Genomic DNA, 21243 nt, shown 5'->3' with positions numbered 1-21243 from the left:
AAGTTAAATGCATAGACACCAGAAAGGGTGCTTTAAGAATATGTATGATATTATAGCTCGTTTAAAGGTACGAGAGATTATTCGTAGAATTAATTAAATTTATTTATACATGAGATAAAGACTCATTAACATTACTTCTCATCTCAAGTTTTCCTTCTTTTCTCAGACTATTGTAGAATGTAACGATATTTACTTGCTTACATATTTTACCAGAAGTTAATTTTATATATATATATATTCTTTCTTTCATCTGTCTGTTAATATATATATATATATTTTATATATACTATTACATTGCTGTTATTCAATTTCATATGTGGATTGATACATTTATACGTATACTTATCGCATGTTCATAAAATTTTGTGTTTAATTTCTCAGTAGATGTAATAAATTTTCACCAAATTGTAGTTAGATGGTTTCTTTTAAAACTATTCTCACCCGTGTCAATACGCTGTCCTGTATGTATGTGCGTGTGCATGAATGAATGACATTTAGTTTTTAAGTGGTAGCATTTAATATTGATATAATAAGTGTGTAATAGCATGTTATATGTATTAGTGTATGATGAAAGTCATGAAAGATAACTAATCCTAAAGTAGTTTAAATCGGCTCTGGGAGGAAAGCCAAAATAACGGGATAAGCTCAAATGACGAGAGTCTTTTCAGAAATCTCAAAAACTTCTATTTGCGGAAAATATATACATTATTATTATTATTATTATTATTATTATTATTATTATTATTATTATTATTATTATTATTATTATTATATTTTTTTTTTTTTGGCTGATTCAAATATGTGTTCGATCTCCATTCTGAAAATTCAGATACTGGATATAGGTTATTTAACTTTTCTAAATAATAGACAAACAATTAAATAAAACTTCTCGTCACCTGGGCTGGGTTAGGGCAACTCCCACTTGTGCAGTTGCCTGGATCCAGGTCGGGGTAGTGAGGGAAGATGTGTCTCTTCAGGATCATTTCAGAAACGGTCCTCAAATGATAACATTCGAGTATGAATCACATTTTTATTAACTATTCAAGTTCCTTTACTATATTTCCATACTTATCCGGTAATCCTCTCTCTAGTTCCTTCTTCTTTTCTCCTTTCCCTCTTCCTCTTTTCCTCCTTTCTCCTACCTTCTCTTCTTTCTCACTCTTTCTTTTCCTCTTTGTAATAAAACTGAAGATGGGTCGTGACTGGGAGTTGTCGCTATAGACACGGTCATTAAATTGCTTTGATGTTCCCCTTCGGAAGTCCGATATGATTTAGTTAATCCTAAAACATACATAAGAAGTAAGAAGTCCAAAATCCATTTATTTTTGTTTAATTCTTATATTTGGCTAACTTATCATAATTAAAAGGTTTCAGTTTAAAAATAAGTCAGCAAACGACACTCCCCACTCACAAAAATCGTTTTCACAGATTTATAATACACTTCCATACTTACATGACATATAAACGATTACTTTTACCACCATTAGCGACGATAAGTATGCGCATAAAGGAAGAAAGTAATTTAAAAAAAGTACCAACCTATGCTACATGGTCACTACAAGGTAGTTTTGGATCTTTTCTGGTTTACAGCAAGCTAGTTTATGACAATATTGTTTTGGAAACTTGGAACATGAAAAGGACGGAGACTTACCGTTGGTTGTGCACAAAAATATTAATTTTTATAGTGTGTGTTATTCGAGGAGACTTGGGTGATCAACTATAGTTTATTTACTTTCATTCACCATCCGGTCTTCTTTAGCTTAAAGGATATAACGGTTGAACGTAAAACTAGAAATTTCATTTCAGGAAAAAATAATTTTTATAATGTTGTTCTTTTCGTAAAGACAACTTTGACTACTTATCAAATTTGATTTTTACTTTTTTCTTACTTTTAGGTGTAACAAGTCAGAAGATTAGGATCTTCGTTTTGTGATTTCATATGTTGTACGATGGCTGGTAAGTAATTTTTGATAATAACAATGATAAATTTCTTTCATTCAAGTGCGTGCTCATAGATTAACTAAAGGTGAGGTGATGATAGGAATGCTGACAGGGAAGCAATCTGTCTTTTTTATTGATTGAGAAATTACATGTATAAGAAAGAAATGACAAAAAGCAAGAAAAATTCCTAGTAGGAAAAGCAAATGAACTTGGAGGAAAAAAAAATAAACGAAAAGTGATTGAATATTAAATGAACGATTATGCTTTTGACTGTAATGAAATTTGAAATAAAATTTCCCGAACTCCAAAATAAAATGTATCGTTATGAGTCCAAATACACATATCTTCACATCCTACTAGGAAGTTCCGATACCACTTAACTGTCGGGATAGAAACCAGAGGCACCTACAAGGTGCGGGATAACAATACCAAAGTTATAGCAATAAAGCACATGCTAAATGGGAGCGACTCCACTACTAATCTTAGGCGACTAGAACCACGAACAAAATTAGACAAGGCAATGAACATGAATTTAGTGTTAAAATAGTTTGAAAATAACCAATGCATTTTTCATTGATAATTGGTAGCAATAAGGGCGTTAAGGAATAGATGGTAGAGCAAAGGAATAGCAACTGATTTTGAACAGTCTCACCCTAATTCGAAGTAGTTCCAGTCTCCTCCCTCTTACTCATAGGTGATGTTTAGGCGCTGTCCTCGAAGTTCCAGTGACTTGCAGGTTGGGTTGTCCTGATGAAGTCCATGATGAAAACTTGTTCGACAAACAACCATGACATAGAATGCCGGTCCCAAAGGCAGGGAGACTCTGGTGTGTCTCGCGTCTTGGTTGAGATCCAAAGACCAAGATCGTGCTCTCTCAATTGCTTTTGACCTGACTGTCCCTCTTACGTCAGAATGAGATGATGGTGACACCACAAAATTTCCTGAGCGTGGTCGATTACCCAAAACTGACATTGACATGTCGTCGACTCAATACAAAGTTCTCAAACTTGCTCCTGAGATTGCTAACGTTGACAGATAAATGAACCAAAAGGACACTCACCTGAGTAAAAGTACTTACTTCTATATTCATTACTTTCTTGTAACATCATGTCGTGGGTAAACGAACGAAATGGACAATGTCTTGCAGTAGTCTGACTATGAGGGGCCAATGAGGTCGAACCAATTGAGAGAAGCAATTGATCTAACACAGCAAATTAAAGCGTCGCGTGTAAGACTGTTAAAAGGTGAAAGTTCTGAAGGTCGCTACCACTGTTTATTACAAATTACAAGTACAAAGACTTCCTCAATAACAGCAAAGCAATAGTTGATTTATCTTTCGATGTAAAGTCAGCTAGTAACGTACAACAGAATACTTGTGTTAATAACATCAGGCAGTGAACTCTTCAAGGCTGGTTGGTTGGCTTCCATTGATGACTGGTGGAATTTCCACATAAAATAAAGGTGTCCTAGCTTGTCCTTACTTCATATCCCATAACATTATAGTATATTTCATATACCGTATTTGCGCGAATATAGGCCGCACCTAAGCTTTTGACACGAGCTTATAGAGGAAAGATATCGAATATAGACCACACTATTAAATTTTTGAGAAAGTTCAATTAGACAGTACTTGGAGTTGCACCTCTTTCCCTCGCTTTTTCAACACCCACGTAACTAAGAGTGACTCATCACCGACAGGACAGGTTTTGCCTATTTAGAAGTCTGGTGACGGACTAATATAAGCGACAGTGTAAGGAAGTTCAAAGTTGATTTATTCGAGAAATGTTGATCAATTGGTTTGTGAGTGACGATGAGAAAGGATTGTACTAGTTACACAGGGAAATTTAAACTTCAAGTTATCAGCTATGCAAAGGAACACGGAAAGTGGAAAGCTGGACGCAGATTTGGTGTTGATGCGTAAAATTTCGTTGGTGGTGTGCAAATGAAGAGAAACTCTTAAATATTTTGAAAAGTCGGTGTTCATTTCGAGGGCAAAAGTGCAAATATCCAGATGTGTAAAAAGATTTGCTTGATTTTGAGGTTTGAAACAGGAAATGTGGATATGCCGTTACAACTGAAATGATTCAAATTGAAAGCTGCAAAATAATATGTCTACAAGTCATTTTGAAACTGACAATTTATGATCTGAGGGGAAAAATCTCGATTATAGGCCGCACCATGATTTTTCAAGCCAAAAGGTAGGAAAAGAGTTCGGCCTATATGTGCTCAAATGCGGTATCCGTCCGTGATCTCGTATAGTGATATCGTATCTCTCCATTTTGTAAGAAAGAAAAAAAAACTTAAGAAACGAGGGATAATGAATTTTCTTTCTTCATGTTAAACATTGAACTCTTTATTCTCCACAAGAGTGAACGTCCTTTCTTGTAAGTAACTTAAGAAAGTCATGATTATACGATTGTCATGAACAGTCCTTTATTCAATTGCAGAGTGTAGCTGGATGAAAATCTGGCTGGCATCAAGGAAATCACAGTTACCAAATAACCTTCTATTTCTGTAAACTATTTTATATATAATCAACATATGAACATTTAATGACTAACCATATATATATCGGGTGTTCTAAAAATGGCGCTCGCGGACCACAAATCACTATTTTACTGGTCATATGATGGAATGCCCTCCGGGACCTCCTTCAGCCGCTAAATAGATAGATAGATATTGCTAAAGTGAGTTTGATACACTTATTTCAATTTCATGAGAACAAAATATTAAAAAGTGCAGGTGTCCGTTTAACAACAGAATTGTCAAGACTATACATTTATCCAGATACATTTTCCATATGCAAAACTAGATCCAACTGTTTATTCAATATGCATACTTCAGTGGAACTACTGGCAGACCTTTAGAAGTAAGAAAGATTAACTCTTTCTAGGCTTTGGGAAACTCCATAATTTTATTTCTTAGTATACGATATGCCTTATTCGAGTTACTTATACTCGATATCAGCCTATAATACGAGGGTCACTACGAAAGTTTTGAGATGTGAAATAACTTACATACTTAAAAACAATTTAACACTTACATTTTCTCAAAGTATTCACTATTACACTGTACACACTTTTGCATCCTCGGAAACCACTTTTGGAAGCAGTGTTGCGAATCTTTTTCTTCAAGTGTTGAAAGTTCATTCTCGTAAGCCACTACAACTTCTTCAGGTCTGCAAAATCTCTTCCCACGCATGCGATCTTTGATCCTTGGAACAGAAAAAAATCACACGGGACCAGGTCAGGGCTATACGACGCATGAGTCATAAGTTTGAACTCCGTAGGTTCAAAAAATGAATTGTGAGGTTGGCCGTGTGAGCGGACGCGTTGTCATGATGAAGCAGGATCCCACGCAACCCAGTTCTTGGACGCCGTTCCCGAAGCTTCTGGAACACTTTTAGGCAAACAGTGGTGTACCACTGAGCAGTAAAAGTCCTTTGTTCTTCAAGTGGAACAGTTGCAACATGGCCAGATTTGGAGAAGAGAGTTGCGACTATCTTTTTCCCCACACTTCGCGGTCGCTTCACTTTCGTGAGTGGATTTTCGCTGGAAAGATCCAAACTGTAGACTGGCGTTTATTTTAAGGGTCAAATTGAAAGATCCAAGTCTCACCCCCCTTAACAATGTCAGAGACGCGTCGAGAATTGCCTTCATCAAATCTTGCAAGCATTTCTTCACACCATTCCACACGCATGCGCTTCTGCTGTTCAGTCAAAGTGTGAGGCACCCAATGAGATGAAATCTTCTTGAGCCGAAGATGATCATGAAGAGCTTTCTGTTACTGCTGGTGATCCAATGTTCACTGTAGATTCAATGTCCTTGAAAGTTGTTCGAGGATTTTCTCGAATCATTTGTTCACAGCAGTAAAGTTTTCATCTGACACAGCTGTTGCCGGACGTCCATCCCTCTCTTCATCTTTAAGCGATGTCCGGCCTCTTGTGAATTCACCAAACCACCGAAAAATTGTAGCACGGGAAGGAGCAGATCCCGAAATGACCCCTGCAAACAGTCAAGGCTTTGTGTCTCGTACAAACCACTTTTGAAATCGTAAAGGATCATTGCCCGAAAATGTTTCCTTTCGAGCTCCATTCTAGGCAGCCGAATACTGCTCACATTAACAAACAAGTGAAGGCGATACGGCCACGCCGATAAGCGAGGCGAGTTGAAACTTGCTTCGCTTCTTCACTCTGGATACCACTACCGAACGCAATTGTTGGAATTTAAATAATGTGCCACAACAATGCGTATCTCAAAACTTTCGTAGTGACCCTCGTATGAGAACACATTTTTAGTTGGGGTATATAGAATATTAGGTTAACATCGCAATGCGTCTTTTACAAGTAAACAAGTTATTCGTTGGAATACTATCATATCAGTCTTACGTTCTGAGAACGTCTACAGACATTTTTATTAGTGCTACTGTTGAGATATAAGTATATTTTTTATGCGCCGTAGAGAGTCGTACTGGAAAGCAGAGAAAGCCGTGCTACACACTGAATTAACCCCTAGTCTCTCAATTCCCCAGGGTAAAGTGAAATATATATTACAATGTGCAAGTGTGTTAATTATATTTGAGTGAGAAAAAGAATCAACGAAGCTAAAAAGGGAAAAATAATGTAACAATATACAGACTGTTCCGTTCAAACCTTCCTAATTTTCAATTAAAACTAGGAAAATGTATGAATGTTAGGGCAATGAAATTTCAGAGAATTGAAGAAAACCTATAAATTTTATTTTCCACACACGAATGCACTTCTACATTTGCCCCATTGGTAGCACAAAAAAATATCCAGTCTGTATTCAGCTTTATGCCATTTTTTTCTCCAACATGTCTCCTGTTACTGTTGGAATCGTATCACGGACTCGAGTTCCTAACCCTAGGATGTTAATTAATTTAGCGTCAGTGCAGCTTCTTTATACACTTGTCTGAAATTTCGATGCATTGAAATCACACTTTTTGTCTCAGCATATCACACCACTGCCTGTGCGCACTGTTGAGCAGTTGCCATTTTTATTTATGCGTCCGTAATGCTGCGTAGTGACGGAACTTTAAGTCAGGAAAACATAACTTGAAGATCAGGCCTTCCATTTGGTATCACAATTCATCGTACTTCGTTCACAGATTTGAACCGAACACGCTGTATATCTACATGCCAATATTGTATTGTGATATGTAAATATATAGTAATCGCAGTGTTCTTGAAGGGTAAGGGGAAAAAAACAAGTAATGTCCATGTATGAGCTTTTTCGGGTGCTTTGCCCTATCTGTAGGTGACCCTTGGTACTATTTTACTGAGTATGCCATGCGTGCGTAGATGTAGAAATGTCCATGTAAAAAGGGGCAAAACATGTAACTAACCCTATTCTTTTTACCTGGTTTTCAATATTAAAACGCCGTTTTCTCGAAAATGCAGTTTTGTGACATTCCTTCTTTTTTCCTCTTACCCTTCATTTATAGTGCAAATGTGATATTTCATTCAATAGTATGAACAATCGGAATAGGAAACGAACATACAATGATTCAAAACAGCGAATACTTTAATTTTTCTTACTCACATATGCTAACATGTTCTATTTTGTATGTCTTGCATCAAGGTGTGAAAAACAACCCACCTGGGCTCATATGGGGTTTTTCGGGTTTAATTGTTTTTTTTTTTTTTTTCGAAATATTTCAATCTCTTTGGGGTAAAAGTGTTAAAATGTGATTTATATTTCAAGATTTGTCATTGTCGCTACTTGCTACAATTTTCTCTTCACTACTGTTTTGAAAAAAAATGGCGGCCATTTTGAAATTTTACATTGGATCACCGAGAAAATCTATACAGCAAATTTAGAATGCCTCTTATTTCTACCCTGAAACTTTCAACTTAAAAAGTCCGAAAATTGCATCCTGTAGCGTTGATACCTGCTAGTTGAAAAATGGCCGCAATTTTGAAATTTTACGTTGGATCGCCACCAATATATATATAATATATGCAGCTAATTTAGAGTGTTTTGTGCTTCTACTCTGGAAATTTCTATTTAAAAGACCGAAGATTGTACTTTGTAGTGTTGGATACCCGCTATTTTGATTTAAAAAAAAAATGGCCGCCATTTTGAAATTATATGTTGGTATGCCGCCTAAGTCTATACAGTAAATTTAATGCGTCTCGTGCTTGTACCTTGAAAATTTAAACTTAAGAGACTGAAAGTCGTACCATGTAATGTGTGTGATACAGGCAGACAAACGAACAAATGTAGATCGAGTCATCCCAGGAGCCTTAGTAACGTTCGCCAAATATGGATACTAAATAAATTAATTTAAAACAAAGATATAATTCATATATTATAAAATAAATGTTTCAAAATGTCTTATATGGCAAATATTTTCCAGCGTAAAATAAATGGTTCTATTTTTGAATTTCACTTCCGATGCTTTGTGAGTTCAATTACGGGAATTTCCCGAGCACTTCTCTCACGACGGGTTTTCCCCGAAAATGCAGCTTTCTTTACTGTACAACGACAGTTCTACTAGTACGGAAGTTTAAATTCAGCACTTGAAATAGTAGCGTTACATAGTCTTCGAACTCGGAGCGTTAAGCTTCTTAAATTTGACTAGAATTTTTACGCTGTTGCTGATGGATTCTACATAGAGATGCAAAAAAGCCGGCTTTTTTGAATCGATGGTTTTTTTCACATAAAAAGCCGGCTTTTTTGGGAAAAAAACGAGAATTTTGGAAATTTTGGCTTTTTTCAACTTCATGATTTTTCTATCTAAATATCTTTCTTATAGTATGTTCTATAGTTAGATAAGAATTCCATGACCTGAATGTGATATTTCGCTCTGAAATTCACCATCAAGATGGATGGAACACATGTTTTACGAATTAAAGCTAACATGAAGAATGTAGTATTTGAGGGTAATTTTAGAGGCTATTTAACTTTATTTTAACTTTTGAGTTATCGACATCTTTTTTCTTCTCTAGTTTGTCATCCGTGTTTCATTTCTAAGAGCTTTTAGTACTCTAGCTTCTAGCGCAAAAGTTAAACTTGCCCGTTTTTCTATTTATCCGTCAAAGCGTACGTTTTTTAATATATCCGTCAAACCGTACTTCCACATTTCTGTTATACTGTAGCTGTGAAGTGATTTAGCAATAATTTTCCGGACACAACCTTGAATACCAATTTATACAAATAATCAGTAGCGGATTTAGAAAAGTACTTTAGGAGGGGTTTTTCTGAGTGTTTCGTTTCCTAAAAAGTCCTAATTTTATTTGGTAAGTGCTTGAAGTTTATAAGTACAGGCATAACTAATATTTCGTTTCGTTTATATGTTTAGCAATAATCTTCCGGATACAACTTTAAAAATCATTTTATACTGAGAATCAGTAGCGGATTTAGAAAAGTATTTTGGGAAGGGTTTCTTACTAATGTTTAGTTATTTTAAACATTCGTAATTTTTATTTGACGGGAGCTTAAAGTTTATGAGTAAAGGCATAAATAATATATATTTCGTTTGTTGCAGACATTCCGTAACTTTGGGGAACGGGCTTCAGTCCGAAAGACCGTCCCCCTAACCTTCGCAAAACCGTCACTGCTGGTAATTAGTAATAATAACGATTTAAAAACAATAAAAAAGGAAGTCGCCCAACTCACAGTACACGCACTATTTCTACATTCACAGATGGAATGAAGAAAAGCTTTGTCAGAATGGTCGAATGCTGGTTGAATCCCGGACTTCCCGATAGAAGCGCAAAAGCTAATCACTCAGTCATGTGTGTTGTGCAGTTGTATTTAGCTTAACTTAAATATATTCCGTAGTCTTTTTTTTTTTTGAGGGGGGGGGGGGGGTCCGTAATGATATGTTGAATCCCTCTTGTTAAAAATTCAGAAAACTTGAGGATTGGGTAAACTGTGATGGTGGTTCTATAAAACTTAACTGTAGAATTTCAAGAATATACAGAACCAAAAGCTCTAGATGTGCAGCCTTTAAGTGTATCATATAAATCTAAGTATTTCTCTTATGTTTTATTTTAATTTTATTTTGTTTCAAAAAGAGGGTATGGAATATTTTGAAGTAAAAATACTACATACTATTTTGCTAGTTATTTGTGTATTCTTTAAAAAGAAGTGTTTACTTTTAGGGTTGGCTGGTTTACACCATTTTTTTTTTTTTTTTTTTTTTTTTTTTAATAACTGGTTTAAACCACAAAAATAAAAAGAATGAAAAATGCGAATCGTGTGAACTTCATGGTTACGTTTTCAGATATCAAACCACCTGCAATAGTTTTATTTCCCTTTCACCTTTTTATCAAGGTGTACCATGTTCAATTCTCGGTCGAACCACAAACCTTCTTTCATGCGTAACCCAAGTAGCGGTTCAGATGTCAGTTTAAGCGAAAGTCTTATCCTTGATAACATCCTAAGGATGTTAAGCCTAAATATACGAAACAAACCAAATTGTATATTTCTGCATGCCTAAATGCGTGTTGTTTTATAAAGAAGCCAAGATTGCTTAAATATATTGATAGAAATTGGCAAAATTTATCGATTGCCTACGTAGCTTCCAACATTAGCTTGGATTGGACTTTCAATGATATCTACGTACTAAATTTGTAGTTTAATACCTCAGTTTTAGCGTACTGATTATGGTACGTTGATCTTTAAATTTTACATGCAAAGCAATAACAGGATTTTCCCGTTATTGTCTTACATTTCAAGTAATGACGGGATTTTCCCAATGGCTAGGGCGGGAGATTCTCAACTTAAGAAATTTACTGACCGCACTTCTTTAAGCTTATGGGAGTTCTTCCGGCATAACCCCGCTGTTGCATACTAACATCAAGGCGAAACAAACTTATTTCTGTGAATATGTAATATAAATACATAAAGCAAAAAATCTAAATCAAAAAAGCCTGGTTTAAACCAAAAAAGCCTGGTTTAAACATCCCCCAAAAAACGGGTTTTTGGCATTTTCAAAAACAACCACGGTTCTTGCCAACTCTGCTTACTTTTGTATATAGGAGGTTAAAAAATTCTTATTATATACATTGGTTAATCCTGTGGAATTCATAATGTAAATATGTTGAAGAAAAATTGTTTGAAATATTTTTTTCGAAATTCATAGTTTATTTTCGATGTTTTATATTATTATCAGCATCAATTACTAATTAAATGATTTTTTGTGTTATAGAGAAGCGATACAAAGTCTGTTTTATCAATTTAAAGCAGTATTTTGAAAAAAGCCCAAAATTTCCCAAGCAAAAAAGCGAAGCAGAAAAAACCGAGTTTTTTTCCAAAAAAGCCGGTTTTTTTCCTAGCCCTTGCATCTCTAATTCTACATAATGCTTATTTGAAGAGTAGCAAGTAATGACTAAACTAAACTACTGTTGTTGGAAAACCAAATTTTCCTGACAAATACTTGTGTTGCCATCAAATGTATGGAGTAATACTATTAGTTTTACCATTTAGTTACATATTTATTGGTGGTGCAGGCACCTATGGCCTTAAACTCGTCAAATGTATGAGGGATAACGTCCCCCGGCATCGCCGACTCGGCGAGTATACTATTCATGGGAAGTGTCTTCTAAAATATAAAATATTTTACTTCAAACAGACTATAAACACAAACCATACATTAATTTGTTCTATAATTATCTCGAGCTAAGATAAGCTTTTTTTTATCCATTCAGTGCATTCAGATCTTTATATAGGTCTAACGTTGAATGTTGTACACTTTAACATGAAATCATCTAATTCGCCCAAGGAAAGTCCAAAATCTGATAAAAATCACTTGCAATGTGATCACCTTAGTTGTACCAATAATACACTAACAAAAAGCTAAAAAACCAAAAAGTGTTTTTTTTTTTTTTTTTTTTCGAGCTGGGCCCACTTGGGCAAACCCTGTCTTGCATGCATGTTGTTATGCAAATACTAGAGAGAAATTCTTGATAGCCTCTCTGTAACAATTTGGCTCAAAATCTCATTCTTTAAACAATAAATTTAAATGTTAGATAGGAAAGAATCCAAACCATGCAAGTTACAAAAAAGTTAAAACAGGTAGAAATAAGGGGAGTTGAAAGAGAATTTAAAAAAAAATCGAAGTAAATAAGCCACTTCACATAAAAAATTCCTATGGCCATTTTTTATTCCATATAAGCCTTGGATGTGAAGTGGTGTTATTGTTTATTATCCACTTTCACTTTACCATATGTTTTTGCCTGTTTTAATCTTTTTCAGAGTCAAAAAACCCGGTGATGCGGACTGTAATCCTCGAAAATGTTACTTAATTCTTGAGATTACAGCGGCGAGTACGAAGTATTTTATTTTACTTCTTATAGTGTTACGGTACGTTTTCACTACCGGTAACATTGGATAAAATTACGGTACGTTTTACTACCGGTAACGTTGGATAATACTACAGTACTCCTTGTACTCTGTATCGGTATTGTATTGTCTTGGGTTATTTTGATTATAATACACATTACTTTTGATCGCCCTATTGTGACTCAGTACCGACAAGAAGATGTTAACGTCTACATGACGTAAATAATGTAGTAACATGACAATTCAGACGATGTGCTGTGCACTCACTTTATGTTGTTAGGCCTACGGAATTACAATACGATAAAATGAGATGAATTATTTATTATCACGATTATAGTTAATAATAAAATTGTTTTAAATTCCAAAATTATTTGTCAATAACTCAAGAAGAACTTTATAGATTACTTTTGCTTACGTAACTTTAGGCCTAATGTTAACTCGAAAGAAAACAGAGAACCCATTGTTTATATTTATAAAGATTTAAATTGTTTTCATTAGAATTATTATTATTCTGATAATAATACATCAATGATTTATTGATGTATACATCAATGTTTTTGTAATGAGCTTACCTGTTTTATAGTCACTGACGTGCATTCGTATATAAAAAATTCCAACATGAATCAACATACGTTATAGAGCGGATATTAGTTTATACGGACTTCCGCAATGTTGGTATGTATCAAGGTTGGAACAGTCTAATTAAATACATAGTATTCAAGAAGATAATGGGATATGTGAAAATAGCATAAATTAATTCTCTTTTTAGTTAAAACTGATTTTGTATTTTACGAGCAGGAAAATTAAATAAAAATATTTATTATAGTTAAATCCAGCATTGTGACGAGTGGGTGAGTTAAGTGTACAGAAGAACCTAAAAATACGAAAGAACCGAGTAAGAGCCCTCTTCAAAATTAAAAGAAAATGTGCAATTAAAATTAATATTGTGGACAAATAACCTATAAAAAATGTAATTGGTTCAACCTAACACACAGATAAAAATGGGGCTCTTCCTGTAAAATATTGATTAAAGCGACTGAATCCTATTGAGATGCTGATACGGCCTGCTTCCGGAATACTAGTATGGATAAACCTCAGCTAGAGATTTATTTAAAGTAATAATTAAGTCCAAGATGCGTATACCAGTGCAATCCAATGCGGTTTAGGAACCAAGAGACCGACCAGGTAATCTCAGCACTGTGTGAAAGGTCAGCCCAGTGTCAGTATACAGGTTAGTGGCTATAACCTCCATTTTGTAGAACTCCAGAAGTTTCGTGGAAGAAATTGAACTAGTTGGAGTATTTGTGACCTTGTTTGGATAACTGAACTAAAATCTTTCAATCAGGAACAATAATCGTTTTTCTAGTCATGTATATGGCAATGATGAATAGCCTTTAAGCAAACCGCTACGTCACACAAACTCAAACAATCTTCGGTGGAAGGAAATGAGTAATAACATAATTTAATAATCATTAACCTTGAGTCTCTTATAATTACCTGCTGCTATGAGACCTTAAAGTGAGAGTTTTGCACATCGTCTGGATGTTTACACCTTAGAAATATGTTATTTATTTTCTATATGTTAATATTGCATATGAGCGTTGTCATGGTGATACGCCTAAAAATTTAAATTTAAATTTTATGATGACGAAGTTATGCAACGTAATAAAATCCTCATATGCACACTTTCAAAAGTTACTAAAGACTTGTTATTCCTGATAATATAAATAAAGGCTGAGGTCAATTTGTTGTAGCGTGCGATTTATATATGTCTGATTTTTTTATTATTATTGTGTGAATTTCTTATATGTAATATGAAAGTTATACGTACTCTTGACTATGTCTCGAAATATCTTACGATATTTGCGATTTCATTATTTGTATTAGGTTAGGTAGGATTATGTTTAAGTTAGATGTTAGGTTAGGCTTATGTTAGCGAGAATGGTATGTTTAACTTATGTTGTGTTGTCTTCGTTATGTCAGATTTATTTGTTGGATAACACTAATATTGAGTAAGCTGAAATAAAATTATAAGGCTTCTTTTCCTATGCGAAGGGAATGTGTTTAGTGCTATGATAAATATGTTGAAGCCATAAGTTGAGCATTATATGAATAAGGATAAGATTTAGTTATTGCTTGGTTATCAAATGGAAATATGAGTTTAACACGCTCAACGGAGTATAGAATTAGACCTCCACTGTACACTGTGGGTAGGAATAACAATGAGAATTTTCTTCCTTTTCAATTTCATAAGTTTTTTTTCTTTCTTGGAGATGACTCCTTATGAAATGAAGGAGTGTCGTTGTTTAATAAATATGAAGTTGAAATAAAAGATATGCGAATATTTGAATTTTTATTGGTCAAATTGAATAACATTACATTCTTTTATATACAGTCGATTGATTGATATAGCGTTCATGTTGATGTGCTGTAAATAAGCTTAATGATATTATTCAATTGAGTAAAACAAGATTTTGATGCTGGGTGTCACTTCAGCAAGATCTTGGAATTAACAACCTAAAATTTTATAAATAGTCAGATGCAATAAAAGTTCAACAGTCCAGAAGAGAACAAATATAATAAACCTTCGATGGATTTCGTCTGGTCAAAATTTGAGTTAGTCCTTCTAAGCCATTATGGTTATTCTATGCTGCATTGGGGTGATGCACGAATGGTGGTGAGGGCCACACTACTCTTCGGGCATCTATTCAGTGGGGTACGGATAAACCGACAATTATGGTCTAAAAAGGAAAACATTATGAGTAGGATTTTTTTCATCCTAAAATTAATTTAATTTAATTTTTTTTATTATTTATACTATATATATATATATTAAAACATCTACATCAAATCAAATCCTTATAATAAAAATCATTGCGTTGCAATAGTGACTGTCATTTTGTGCTTCTATAGCAGTTTGCTCTTTTTCACTTCTGAGCTGCATTGACTATTGCGACGATTTAAAAAGACAGCGATAACATTTATTATTATTCTTGTAAAGCTGGATTTTGTTGATACTTATTCTTATTGTAGCACTGATATCTAATTTATTTCATTATATTTTTCAGATTGCAAACAAGACTTATTAATTGATCTAAGTGATTTCTCAACGTCAAGTATGGAACCTTTATCTGTGTCAAAGTCCAGTAATGCAAAACACTCTGGAAATACACTGTTGCCAAATATGATTGAAGACAGTTTCTTACCTTCCCCCCAAAATGGAAACATTCCAGTTGTTGATCCATTCAGTCCTTTAAAACTGTGTAATCAAAAATTTAAAAAGTGTAATGCAAAAAACGAAGAAGTAATGTGTAGCAATAAGTTGTTCATTGCAAGTGATACTTTTGTAAATAATAATAATAATAATCAAATTGAAGGGAAACTTGTAGGAAATCTCACTGGTTTAACAGGTTCTGTAATTAAATCTGCCTTCCAGGATACTAGGAAGGAGACAAATGTAGAGAACAAATTTATAATTGACGATTTACTTTCAATGGGGTCTTCTGCGTGCATGTCAGCGACCGAAGATAGTTCAACCATAAGTAATTTACCGCCCACAACTTCTTCAAGATGTACGTCGAAAGAGTTGATTTGTCAGAAAAATAATAGTGGGGCTTCCGTAGATGATTTGCTGTTTCTTGATTTCGAAGGAAATACTTCTAAAGAACAAAACAGAGGGGAATCTCAAGTGGAAGAGAAAATGAACTTAAGCACGGGGGCCATCAAGAAACAGAGAGTGCGTCAGTTAGTGTTTTGGAGTGATGATGAGGATGGTGATGATGATGATAAGGATACAGTTGAAGAGGAGGAGGACGACGACGACGACGATGATGATGATGATACAGATGAAGAAACACAGAACGACGATGAAGGTTTGGGTTTCTTACTGGAACAAGAACTTAACCGAACACTAGAGCGAATGAAAATGAGTACAAGTGGTGCAAAAATTAGTTCAGTTTCCAGTGAACATGCTTCTAGTGTTGTTGATAATTTCGTGTCACATACTACCACTGATAATAACAGTGAAATAAATACACAGACTGCGGCTGCAGTGCGTGAAAAGAGTTTAAGTAATGTTTGTTCGATTGATTCGATTGATGTTGACAAGAATGTTACACCTCCTTGTTCTGAACAATCATCGTCTACGCAGAATGTGGCGTTGGAAACTCAGGGGACAGATATAACTAAAAGTGAAGTTTTCAGGGTGAGGCATGCTCGGAGGCCATCTTTGAAAATGATGCTTGATGGTAAGTAACAAAAACAGTTAATAAGTGATAACAAATCCTTAAGTCATATTTGTACTATTTTTTTAAAGACTACAGTAGGTTAAGCGTGTATTGGTAATAGTAGAATAGTCCGTTCAACAAGTTCCTTTACTTATGTTTTTAATTCTCTTCCTTTCAGTCAGAGAATTTTAAAAGTAACTAGCTGAACCTGCGCTCTCTACGCAGCGCATCATTCGCATATGAGCATAAATCTCCTTCTCATTCCTCACAACATATGTACATGTCCCTTTACAGACACAAGTGAAATACGTCTTGATTTTTAAAAAAATCGGCAAGGGATATCATAAAGGGGAGATTTTTTCGATTACTTTTTCTCAGTATCTTGCACCGTTTGCAAGATTTGAGCCTATTTCCGGTTGGAGTTTCTAATTCATGTATGACCAGTGTTTTCTTTCTTCTTGCATGGAGTATGTAATAAGCAAATACATTACATATACAATTATATATCAAGTCAGTTATATATGGTGTGTTTATTGGGCAAAACAACCAAAAAAAATAAAGATTTATCTTAGACTCGAGAAATGGTTATCCTTCCTTTTTTATTATTATCTGGCCATGAAACAAACGCCTAAGACATATACAACCCCAATATACAACAATATGATGTTGAAATGTATAACTCATAGGATATGATGATTTAGTTTTTTTTTTTTTAATTTCAACTCTTCCAGTGTACCCTAAAAAATGTAATAAAGAAATAATGGTCACGTTTTTTAAATATTCAATTAGAACTGGACAATTTACGCAAAATTTCCAATCGATCAGTGAAAACGTCATCTTTCTAGAGTCTGTAGTTTCCGAGATCTCATTGTCGAAAGGATTGGCCACAAACATATAAACATAGTTTAAAAGAACTCGGAAGATGGCAGCACAATTCACTTGCATTTATTTCGGAGAAGACTTATTAAAATGCAAAGGCTTTGAACAAAATTTAAAAAGATAAACTTTGTGAAAAATATCTCTTAAAGTAATTTATTTAAAGTACACTTTCTAAAAATATTTGTCTTTGTTATAAACGTGAAATCACAAATAACCGTAAATGAAAGATATGAAAGCTAAAGTTATAAGTTGGAGCTCGGTCATTCGTAATTGACATCGTAGCATTTTAATAGATAGATTATGATGAATTGAATGAAGTAGTATTCATAAAGAAGAAAGATATTTCATTTTAAATAAAACATTGTATTTGGATGATAGGTGTTGGGCAGAATATTCATTTTACTACGAACCAGGGTTGGCTGGTTTAAACCAGCTGTTTTTTTTTATTTTTTATTTTTTTTATTTTTAAAGAACTGGTTTAAACCCAAAAACGAAAAATGTTCGTAAAATCTTGATGAACACATATTTGTGGGTTATCACTTTTCACTCCCGTATATTATTCGTATTATATTCAGACCTAAATTCCCCATTTATTACTCAAAGAGATTATACTACAAAAGCAACTTTTTTTGTGTGTGTGTGTGTGAAAGTTTCTTTTGTGATTTTTTAAATAGTTTATCATTGTTATGCAATTGCAATGAAAGAAAAATTCTAAATATTGTTTTGCTTCAATAATGTTTACTGTTGATAAAATACATCGAAATGCCGTACTTTGGGGGGGGGGGGGGTTGATATAACCCCACGAGACATTTATTGAAATCAGAAATATCTTTGATCTCTATTTATGTATAAATGGGTCAGAGCCAAAGTGGACTCAAATAATTCGTGTCTTTATTCACTTTTCTTACTGATATGCACATTAAGTCGTTGTATTCTTTAACTTGGACTAATAAAAGTCTTAGTGAACTAACTTGGACTAAATTACTTTTGTACTCTGCAGTATTTTGAAATTGTTCATATGTAATTCTGTATAATGATTTCACTTGTACAACTGTTTATCTTTTTTGTCCTTCTGAAATGACTTTTGACAATTATATTAACAAGTATGTAAATACCAGTACAACGTATTTTTATCAGGAGTCCTTCATGAGTGAGTCGACAGACGTATCGCCGATGGCCAATTAGTCCCGGTTTCGAGTTCAAATTGAAGACAATTTCTCTCGGATGTAAGCTAAGAAGTGGTTTGGATTCCTCTTTAAGCATATGTGACCCCTTCCATCATAACCCAACATATATATGTGTATATACAGGGTGTTAATGAACTATATCTACAAACTGTAAGAGGTGATTCCTTACATCAAAATAAGAGAAAAAGTTCATATGGACCTGTAGGGAAATTTGCATAGTTTCAGAGCTAAAGCTGTCCAAAATCGCGAAAAAGCCAAATTTCAACATACCTTATTTCGAATTCCAGAAATTGTGGATGGTGGTCCTTATCAACGTAAAGAAAGTCACGCATACACAATCCAAAAATGCATATTTCGTTAATGTTCAATGGGTATACAGAGTATTCCATACAGACTGAAATTCCCAGACATACCATCAACCCAATTTCGAGATATGCTCTGACTTTATGATTGGTCCAAAGTAAGCAAATGATAAGTCTTGATAGCAGTGAACACAAAATCTTTTGGAGCGATGTCGGAAGTGTTAAGGATCGTCAGCAGCACAGTTTCTCGTACTCGGGAAAACGCGTGCTACAGTTTTTTTTTTTTTTTTTTTTTTTTTTTTTTTTTTTTTTTTTTTTTACGCTTATAAGTGAAGAAAACGTGAAATATATCTTGACGAAATACATTATTCCGAACAGAAAAAAAGCATGAGCTGCCGGTTCCTAACACTTCCGATTTCCCTCTGAAGCATTGGATGTTCATTGTTGTCAAGGCTTACCTTCTGCCTACTTTAAACCCTCCTTGAAATCAGGGTATATCTGAAAACTCTATTGAGAGCATATCTGAGAATTACACCAGTAGGGAATACCTTGTATACCTATTAAAAATTGAAGAAATATGCACTTTTGGATTACGTATACGTGGCTTCCTTTATGCTGATAAGGACCACCATCCACAATTTCTGGAATTCGAAATAGGACCTGTTGAAATTGAAAACTTGAATTGGCTTTTTCGCGATTTTGGACAGCCCTAGCTCTGAAACTATGCACTTTTCGCCATAGGTCTATATGAACTTTTTCTCTTACTTTGATGTGAGGAATCACTTCTTACAGTTTGTCGGTATAGTTCATTAACACCCTGTATGTATATATTGTAATTGAAGAACCTAAATTAACGCGATTTTTAACTTCACGTTTTGAAGTGGAAACTAGTAACAAATGATCCCATGTTGATTTCAAAATAAATTTGTGGGAATATATTCATAACAACCGAACACTGTTTTATATATATATATTTTTTTGAAAATTTTCAAAATATGGCTTTTTGAGAAAATCAATTTCAAAATTCTGATTTTTTAAAAATTGATAGTGTTATATAGCATTTGAAAGTTCTTTTCATAAACTTTAAAGTTACACCTTAACCAACGTCCCAGGTTCTTTAGGTCAGGCGCAAATGCCAATCGAACAAATGTCATTCACATAATTTTTGATAAAGTCTTGATGGGCCTGTAATTTCAAAACTGGTTCATATATCAACAAGAACTTTCCGCGTGTTCTATACATTGAGAGCTAGTTGGCAGAATATAAAGTATCACTGCAGTCTGTAAGGGTCGATCTGAAACCGTGTGCTGATTTCACGTGGAATTACTCAAGTATTCGAAAAAATGTTCCATCATAATTATTTTCAAGAACCCATTCTAAGATTAGAAGGCTATATTCGGGGCCTTGAATTTCATTCTTGCTATACAATAGGAAGTTAATAAAATGATTATTGTTTACTTAGTTATTTATTGCAATATTTACTTATGAACATTGTAGGATACATATGAAGAATTGAATAAAATGTTCTTACTTCATTATCCGTTTAAAATTGAAAAGATGTTAAATCATTTCGACATTCTCTGATGTCTTCGTTGTTAACACACCGATCAGTGTTATTAGACTGCGTGAACATTTTTTCTTGTGTGAAAATATTTTAGAAGAATTAAAGAAATGTGAATTATTGGAAAATAATTAGGGTTGGAGTATGCAGGAAAATTGAGCGCGAGTGACTCAAACGCAGTTTCTTTGGTGGAAAGTCGACTACATTCTTTCACAAAATTTCATATAAAGTACTATTTTCCATAATCTGTTTTCTATAATAAACTATTTTCCGTATTATTTCTTCACGGAAATAGAAGAAAGTACGTATATGAGAAAAGTGATGATTAAGTTTTCTGGAATTTTGTGTATACGAGGCTTGTTCATTAAAGATTTCCCCCCTGACCCACTTACTGTTGACTGAAATAAACGAAATTTTTGGTAGAGGCGTTAGTCCTTCTCTATACAGGAACCTCCAATGCCCACACGCTTTTCCCATCGCTTTATAAACTTGTGGAGAGCAGGTTTGTAGATGTCCGCAGAATGTTTCAGAAACCATGACTTGACCCAATAAATCAGCGTTTTATCGTCTTGGAAATGTTTTCCCTTCAAAAATGACTTCATGATTGGGAAGAGGTGAAATTAGTACAATATCAAGAGAGTACGGGAATGGGAAATGATTTCATATCCTCAAGATCGTCCTCTGGGTAGCATGCGATAGCTGGGACTTTGTCTTCAAGGATACAGACACCTTTCGTCAGCATTCCGCTTCTCCTGATTTTGATGGAATCTTGTATTTTCTGCAGTAGTGAAGCATAGTATTTCCCTGTAATTATGATATCCTTTCACCAGGAAATCC

General features: G+C 34.2%; 1 protein-coding gene across 1 annotated transcript in view; it reads left to right on the top strand.

Moving 5' to 3' along the window:
* The window catches only part of LOC145673292 (uncharacterized), a gene marked incomplete in the record, with an annotated part of 76083 nt that overhangs the window by 16048 nt on the left and 38792 nt on the right, over window positions 1-21243 (top strand). Inside the window, 2 exon segments of the mRNA XM_081742862.1 lie at window positions 1896-1956; window positions 15320-16498. Of these exon segments, the coding sequence (XP_081598988.1) occupies window positions 1950-1956; window positions 15320-16498 (1186 nt within the window).

Source organism: Thermobia domestica, chromosome 16 (assembly GCF_964235325.1).
Source record: "Thermobia domestica chromosome 16, izTheDome1.hap1.1, whole genome shotgun sequence".
Classification (NCBI taxonomy): Eukaryota; Metazoa; Arthropoda; class Insecta; order Zygentoma; family Lepismatidae; genus Thermobia; species Thermobia domestica.
This window is presented reverse-complemented; position numbering and strand designations above follow the sequence as displayed.